Source organism: Telopea speciosissima, chromosome 2, assembly GCF_018873765.1.
Source record: "Telopea speciosissima isolate NSW1024214 ecotype Mountain lineage chromosome 2, Tspe_v1, whole genome shotgun sequence".
NCBI classification, from domain to species: Eukaryota; Viridiplantae; Streptophyta; class Magnoliopsida; order Proteales; family Proteaceae; genus Telopea; species Telopea speciosissima.
The window spans coordinates 74,515,756-74,524,854 of record NC_057917.1 but is presented as its reverse complement, the minus strand read 5'-3'; the positions used below and the strand labels follow the sequence as shown (position 1 = coordinate 74,524,854).

At 38.5% G+C, this 9,099-nt stretch overlaps 1 protein-coding gene across 1 annotated transcript; it reads right to left on the bottom strand.

The window, feature by feature from the left end:
- Positions 1-875: 875 nt before the first annotated feature.
- LOC122652696 (ribokinase) lies at positions 876-7,873 on the bottom strand. The gene is made up of 4 exons (XM_043846513.1): positions 7,153-7,873; positions 2,313-2,498; positions 1,068-1,263; positions 876-979 (listed from the first exon to the last, which is right to left on the bottom strand). The coding sequence occupies exons 1-4, from the start codon at positions 7,819-7,821 to the stop codon at positions 888-890; spliced, it is 1,143 nt and encodes a 380-aa protein (XP_043702448.1). The 5' UTR covers positions 7,822-7,873; the 3' UTR covers positions 876-887.
- Positions 7,874-9,099: the final 1,226 nt, after the last annotated feature.

The following is a 9,099-nucleotide window of genomic DNA, read 5'->3' as shown; positions in this document are numbered from 1 at the left end:
AATTGATAATTTTCTTCCCGACCCATTTCAGCCCATGCATTTCCTTCCCCTCCCCATGATCAGGGCTAATCAGGGTCAGCCCAACCCGATCCTAAGGGCGGGTCCGAGTTGGATTTTTTTGGCCCTGAGTCAGGGTTGGGTCGGGCCTGAGCCCAGCCATAGGGACTTAGGGTTGGTTTAGGGTTCTATAAAGCCTGGGCCAACCCGACCCTGTTGTAACCCTAATAAAAGCATTAAAAAATTAGATAGATTTGTTAATGAGGGCAGACTGCAGACCTTAATCTTAACCTAATTGTACCCTAAGGAGATAGCTCAATTGACGAGGACCATGAGGTCATGAGCTCAATTCCTCCTAAGGCCTGCCTAAAAAAACAAGTACAATACAATGTTGGAGTGCAGATTCCATTATACGCTCCCTCACATAGCGAGCCGTGTGGTTCACATTGACACTCACTCGCTTCTCTATTCTGACCCATGTAGGCCTCATGTGGATAAACCAGTCTGAAATTGGTTCAGCCCAGATCGATTGACACCCCCTAACTAGTATCCTGTCAGCGCTATGATTTGAACAAATCAGCATCTAGTTAGTAATGATGTGAAAAATCAGCCTTAGAAAAGAAATTCTTCACCTACTGTAATGACCCAATATCTGTCTATAACATGAAAATATCTATCATGGGCAAAGTATCTGAGAGAAGAAATGGTTTATACTCGATTCCTATGCCCAAATCATATTGGTCATATTATGATAAAATTATGATCCTACTAAGAAATAATTATTAGCATGGATTCACCAAATTCTCTATGGGACATCACAAGAAATTGAGAAGTATGTTGTGTTCGTCAATGTGAAATTCACTTCTTATTTCTCTGCATAAGTGTCATCCTCAAAGAGATTGAAGAAGCTCTAGAACAACTTTCCTACTTGGCATGCTTGGAATCGCCCCCTTCACTTGAACACAAAGAGAAGCTGCTGCAGCTGCAAATCCACCCCATTGTTACGAGAGAAGGTAAATGGAAAAGCATAAAAAAGGAAGAAAGCAGGAAATAGACTACACTATGCGTACCAGCAAATCTCATGCATTCTTTTTTTGACCTGCCCTCCACAAAAGCCACTGCAAAAGCAGCAGTAAAGGTATCACCGGCACCAGTTGTGTCCAGAACTCTCGAAGCTGAGATCATTGGTTGTCTTATTGGCTCTTCTCCTTCTACAAATAGAGCTGACCCTTTTTCACCAAGTTTTACTAGGACCTGCTTGACTCCCTGAAAATATGTTTTAAGCAAATGGTTATATTCAAGCAAACATGTTCCAAAATGAGGTAGCATAGGCAAAGTCTCACATTTCAACCATAGTTATAAATCCCGGTATTGATGATCTAATGTTGCCAAACTACGTAATATCATTCAACATGAAATCTTTGCTTTTGGACTTATGAATACTGTATGAGGAGAAACTGTCACTTAACACGAATTTGAACAGACCTACAAGACTTGAATAAGGTACAATTAGAAAACTCGTGCACTAAATCATTTGTTTTGCAAATGTGCAAATTTAAGCAAGAAGAATATAGAACAGCAATATGTTCTGAAAATTTTATAGAGACAAAGAAGACCCCGAGCATGTATAGTAAATGAAACAAAAATTGAAAATACTAACAGTTTTAACTCCTAGATTAAAAAATCAACATTTAAAATACTTGGATGTGCTAATCTGTACCCAAAAGGGGGGTAGACTACTCTTTTATGAGCTATACACAAGACTTAGTTAAGGCTTCAAAGCAATGAAAGTAGAATATGCCACAGATAGTGTGGCTTGCATACTATGTCAACTGGGTACACCAGGACCTTACCTCTCCAAATCGACCAACAGACTGCCAAAAAGGCAACTATTACTGGTGCAAATTAAATGTTAGAACTGAGAATACAACACCTGAATTTTTTTTTTTACTCGTGCAAATACATTTCTTTACAGGGGAAAATTTCAATGGCTTGCATAGGTCTAATCTTCTGTGTCACCTGGGTAATTTCAAAGATACGACTAAGATATGGTATCTTGTACTTAGAAGTGTCAGACAAGGATAGCTCCCATTTTTAGGTATCCAGGCAATATACCCCATAATACTGTTGACACTATCCATAATCTTGAAACAATATATAAGGCAAATTTTAAACATTGGAAAGCTTCAAGTTCTTTAAGGTCCATGAAACGTTTCTAAATCCCTTGGATTTTTATGGAAAAAAAATATCTGCATCCAGATTGAGATAACTAAAATGTTAACAATCACGGTCATCTGTGGCTACCAAAAGCTCACCATTTCCTGACATTTTGCTACAGCATGGTTTATTTGCTCGAAACTATCTGTCTGCATTCCAGTCAAACGCGCCAGTTCAGTTTCATTAGGGCTCAGTATATCCACAAAATTTAGAAGTTCCCCAGGTATTGGTCCCTCCATTCCCCCAACATCCAAAATGACTGGAACACCCACATCCCTTGCAACCTGAAGATTCAGAAAATTGAAGAATGCATCAGTCAAGTCCAAGAAATCACACCATATAACATTCATATCAAAGGCCATACCTCAAGCTTAAGATGGAAAAGTAAAACTTGAACTATAAATCAATGAAAAAGAACAACAAATTTCATCAGAAATTAAGGCGCAATTTAAAGGCAGCAAGGTTTTTACTCTTTCGGGATAACAAGAGTGTTGTTCATGTTTTGAGATCAAATGCTGTATGCACCAAAAAAAAGAAGGATTGAAGACTCCAACAACAGAAAACTATAGCAAAAACGTATCTCAATTTGTTCATATAGTTTTGGTGGAAAGCTGATATTATAGAATAAATAGAATGTACAGTTGAATAACAAGAGCACTAATGAAGCCAGCTATACCAGTTGGTAATGTCAACAGATGGTGATATCCTGCCATGTGAAGGTCTTTCCGTACTAGAAGACAGTGTTTGCGTACTCCCCAAAAAGAGAAAGTAAGAAATAGAAAAAGGAAAAGCATCCACCTTTTTTTTCTGTGTGTATCGGAGGGGGGGGGGGGTTAGCTTTTGGATGTTTCCCACTGCCCCTACCCCCTCCCCCAGGTTTTTCCTTCCTGTTACAACCACTCTTTTTCCTTGTTCATGGTGACAAATCCAAATGCCCAAACAAATCATTCAACCCAATAACTGCTGCAGGAAAAGTTGAATATGCAGCTGGAAAGGGTTCAAACCCAAATATGAACCAAGTACTCAATCATAAGCTACATAAAAAAGATCCCTTGAATGAAGATACAAGAGTTTGCTACAAATAAAGCATCCATGTTCCAACCAACAGCTTTAAATGTGAATTTGATGTAAAAAACAGGAATATACTTAAATTTAGACACCACGATAAGCGCAGATGGAATGATGTGCAGTATTCACCAAACATAACTCTAAATTCTAGGCTATAAAATAATCTAGCTTTGAATCTACATGTCCTAGTCAACATAAGGGTGCCTTTGTGCATTGGCTCTCACACATTCCCCCCCCCCCCCCCCAAAAAAAAATAAATAAAAATTGTCCATTGTTGATTTGGAACAATCAGAGAGGAAGGATTCAAGCACGGATTGTCGCTATTCAACATGAAAATAAATCAAGGGCGTTATTTACCAAGCAGAACTCGAAATTCTAGGCTAAAAAATAGTCTAGCTTTGGATCTATGCATGACCAAGTCAATATACTGGTCCCTTTTCTGATAATAACGGTTACAGTTTAAATAATCATAAATGATGTCTAAACTCTTTGTATGCCACAACTCTATGGAGTATCATATCTTTTCAACAGTTGAAACACCATGGGTGAACCAGCTAAGGCTTGGTGTCCATTCGTGTATCATGGAATGGCTACTCATTTGATGTCCTAGCCCAGCATAGTAGCCCCACAGATATGTCCTGGATTTTATTTTATGTGCAACAAAGCAGAAAATATATGAGTGCATAATTCCATTCAGTTGATATGCTTAACTGGTCTTGCTGTACTGTCTCACTACTTTAGTGTCAATATTTTAGAGAGGAATCCTCTAACAGCCATGGACATTGTTAGTTATCAGTCCAAGGTAGCTCTTTTTAACATAGTTGAGATACTCCTGACCTGCTGGGATGTGCCTCCTTCCTCTTACTTTCATTTGTCAATTTCCTTTTTTCATTTCTCATCTCATTCCCCATCCATCTTTTCCCATCTCTTCATCCCCCTTTTCTTGTTTAGACCTTAGTTTTCCCTCTTTGGTTTGTTGGATCCATCATCCATGTAGCCGATCCCATTAAGTTGGGATAAGGCTTAGTTTGTTGCTGTTGTTGTTGTAACAAAGAAAGGGGAGAAAGAGATACAAAAAAGTATAATAAAACAAGAAATGCTCCAGCAGACAACACCACCAACAGAAAACCACATAATGGGAAAAAAGACTCTAAATGCGAAAACGCGTATCTGTGTAACCACCCTGGCGTTGGGTAACTCATTAACAAACTTCATCCTCTATAAGAAGGAAACGTTGCAATATGGGCAAGGGATTAAGATCCCAAATATAATGGGCCAATAAGGGAAGCTAGGGCACTGAATGATTGAAAGAACTAGTCAGCAGAATATGTGAAAAAATTCCAGAAATTAGAAGGATCAGAATTAGGATTCTATGGGAGAAATTCAATACCCAGCAAACCCTAAATTAGACGAGGCTAAAATTCTGGTCGAGTGAACTTCTAGACTAGCAGAACCATGTAGTTTTGGTTTGAAACATTTCTTAGCACTCGAGGCAAGGTTGGCTGGACAAGATTTGATTTTTGGTCAGATTTTCAAGTCTCAGAACAGAGCATGTCTATAGAAACAATATGAAGAAGTTTGAGATCATATTGAATATCAGATATTGTTTTGAAAATGAAAGTATGGTTTCCAGAGAAAGAACAGAACAGAAATGGAGGATACTGATATGCTCTGATATGTATATCGGCAAATGAAGCAGGGAACCAAGGGAAACCGAGTATGGGATATAGTCATATAGAAAGGAAGATGAACAGAACAGAAAACAGAGAAGCAATTAAGAATCAATGAAAGCCAGGTAGGAGATCAGAGAAATACTTTAACCACAACTAAAATTTAGTAAGCAGCTAAAACTACTCAGGAAACTCAAAATTTTTATTCCATCAACCCCCCCCCCCCCACCCCAAAAATAAAATAAAATAAAATCATGGGGTACAATTAGAGCATATATTTAAAGACTTAAACTTTCCTAAATCAACTAGACTACTTCTTAATAAAGCAAGACCAGAAACAGACACTAAATAGAACTCTTCTACCCAAAATTAGAAACTTTCTCAAGCACATATCTAGACCATAAAACGACAAATATACCCCGATGCTGACTATTCATCTGACACATACAACTAATAAAATAAAATTATAGATCTATTCCTGGCCCTTGATTAGGCTCTTAGGATGCTCCTCCTTTACATTTTCAGCTGAACTAAGAAATCTAGCGCTTTCTATGAGATATCCATGGCTCCACAAGGCTAGGAGAAAGCCACTTGAGAACCAATACTACATCTCTCTGAATAACAGATCAGAGCATTCATGGGACAAGGATATCTCCAATCCTCTAATGATCACCGTCAATTCAGCAGTGAGAAAATCACAGGCACCAAACATCCAGAATACACCATAACTATATTGCCATATAACTAATTGTTGGCGAATCTTATAGACATTCCTTTCAAATTTTCTCCATAAAAATAACTCAAAATCTAATAAGTTATGGAAACTCAATTGAATCAAGGAAACTAAACAGATTCTCTGTGAACCAGACCAAAGTACCAAACCATATTTTGACAGTCACAGAATTGTAAATTTCTTCTCACAATTCAGATCAAGATATGTCTAGCTCTTTCACATATTTAAGACATCCCAATGCAGACATAATTTTTTGTTGTCAATGGAATTCAATAATTCATTTGATTTCAGGTACTATTCAGCTCCCTGTCAAGTAAAAATCTTGTAAAGTGGATTCTCTTCATTTCCCATTCCTCTCATCAATATTATCCCTCAATTATCTTCTCATAAAGGATTCTAGAGGTTTATAATTTTAACTAAGCCTTATCTGCCACTTGTAGTCAGTGTCATGAATTATCTAACATTTCACTCTATCTAGATACTATATCGTTCTGTCTATCATAGTGCCTAATATCTTCTCGAACAAATAAGAAGTTGGAATATTTGTCAAAGAATAAAAGGATGAATAATGCTTCGTTTATCATTCAAAATGTTTCTATGCTTTTGTTGATAGTTGATATTTTCAGTCTTTCTTGGTAACAACACTAGACCCATCCATATCATGAGTGACATTAACATATGTGATAGAGGCTGTTACCACCTTAAGAATACCTACACAAAAATAATGTTTTTCTGGTTACGATTGCTCTACAGTGATCCATTATTCTGTGGGTATCTTTTTAGCTTTGTAGAAGGGTCATATGAAACATTTCAGGGACAGATTAATCTGTTGTCGTGTTATAGCCAGAAATGTGGCACAAGCCAATTAAAACTCCAGACTTAAGGCTATGTTTTCATAAACCAAGTATCTGCACTCAATCCAACTAGGTATATGACATGGATGGAAGCACTCAGTCCATCCTGTCTTAAACTCACACACCAAATTCCAGCAACTAAACAGTACTCAGGCATTAAAACCAATCATTGGCACTAAAATTCCTCTACTTCTTCTTGAATTATAAACCTAAAGGATGCATCTTGAAGACCTTAAAAGAGCCATGTTCCTCAATAACACTAACACAAATTAGTGTTACTGTCCCTCTGGAACCTCTCTATCTTAGAATCTATAAACAAGAAGGCTCAAATAAAACTATTAACAATTCCATAAGAGGGTAATTAAGCAGAAGTTTATGCAAAAGTAGACAAAGAAAATAAAAGGAGAAGTAAACAACAGTACCAGTTTTCAGTATTTTTTTCTTCATTGAATCTGATATTCGAGAGCACATAAATTGGAAAATTAAAAACCCGTTTTGATAAATCAAAAGCAATAAATAACTATTCGATAAACATAAAGAAGCAATTTTGCCCCAAAGTAACGTGGTATCAGGATTGCCAGAAAATCAAGATGGGGAAAGGAGAAATCTAGACCTTCGCCACTTGAATATTGACAGAATCGGGAATCTCCCTCTGAAGTAAAACAACCCCAGCATTTCTCACAGCCTGCAAATCTTCATCCGAGAGCTTGTCCGGCCAGCAAGACATGTTGGCACCCCCAACAATGATAATGGAATTCTGCCCATCAGGCTGGAGCATCACCACTGCATGTCCAGTTGGGGCAGCAGATACAGTAGTGAGATGATCAAGGTGGACGCCACCACCTTCCAAGGCCTCAGTGATCAACCTCCCATTAGCATCCTCACCAATCTGGCCAATAAAGTAAGTTGGGTAGGAGAGCTTTCCACCACAGACAGCCTGATTAGCACCTTTGCCTCCAGCAAGAGTCTGGCCAGTCTTGGCAGCGATAGTCTCTCCTTCCTCTGGGAGCCTGTCAATCTCAACATAGATATCTGCATTTGCAGAGCCCACAACCACTAATGGTGGTTGATTCTGATTCTTGGAGATTGGATTTGGAGCTTTAGAGGGATTTACAGCAAAGGAGGGGAGTGGGTTTCTTCCTGATGATGGATTGCTGTTGCTGCTGTTATTATCGGTTGGGTTGAATTGAAAAGTGCGAAGGGCTCTGGTGGGTTGTTTCGTAATGCCTATGTTGTTTGTGGGCTGCCAGTGTTGTGATGGAAATAGTCGTATGCTGGCCATCTCTATTTTGCTGCTCCTCTCCTCCCCTTTCTCAGATGATCGATCTTACGTTCTTCCTAAATACTGATCTAATGTAATGTATTAGAGGTAATCTGTCTATAATCATTTTGGCGAAATTTCCATCACTCTCCTTTATTTACCTGTATTTACTGAAACTTTTCTCTTCAAAACTTTTTTCTTTTTCCTGATCCCAAAGAAAATAAAAGGTGTTCGGTGTTGGGGTTGATCGCATTTGGGCGAATTTATCGCATGCGGTTCCTGACCGGTGCGGTTTTAGTGCCTCTCACAAGAGGAGGGTGGACCCCACCTAGGCAGAGTGTTCGGTCAGGTGCCCCAGGTGGGTCTCACCCCCCTCTTGTGAGAGGCACTAGGGAACCACACTAGTCAGGGAACCATAGACGATAATGATTCCACTTGGACAGTTAATCACTTAATCAAGATTTTAAAACATGGAATTGGGGGCGATTTTGATCCGACCCGGTTCGGAATTGGCCTGAATAGGAGTTCAAGAACCCTAGAATCGGTCCTCAGATCAAAAAATGTAGAATTTCTTGGACTTTTGGGTGTGAATTGGCCATGTCGAATCGATGGTAATTGAGATCGGTCACTGCGGCTTCCAATCCAAGATTCTTAAAACCCTGATTGTCATTACCTCCATTGATTGAAAAATCAGAACCAATTATTAATTTGTTAGTTCTAATCCTAACAGAGTTAGGGAGAGGGGGCACACCCTAACTTTCCTAGAGCTAGAGGCTGTGCCCAATGGAATGGGTGGGATGGGGAGGGTGGGGGTCATTTCCATAGGGGTGGGAGAGATACAGACTCAGGCTAGGCACAAGCCTGCCCAGCCTTTACTCCACAGAGTTATTTATATTTTAGAACTGCAACTGACCAAATCCATTAACCGATTAGAACTAATCAAGAATAGATTAGATTCAATTATGGGGTTTATATAGGTTTTTAGGTTTTTCACTTACTATTCATTCTTGGCCCAAGCATACTCATGTTAAAATAGACCATTGAGTCAACATGCTTTATATTTTAGAGATTTTTTATCTAACTTTTTTTTTATTTTTATAAATCATAGATGGCATATGAACCCAATATACGAGCTAAAAAACCCCTTTCTTTGGACTTAATTGAATCATGTTTTGGGTCTTTAAACCGATTAAAATTTCTGACTTGGGAACTAAAACATGAGTATCCCATAATTAATTGGTACTGGTTCTAAGGTTTGGAAGAACTATATAATCAGGACACCCCTACCTATATGGATGG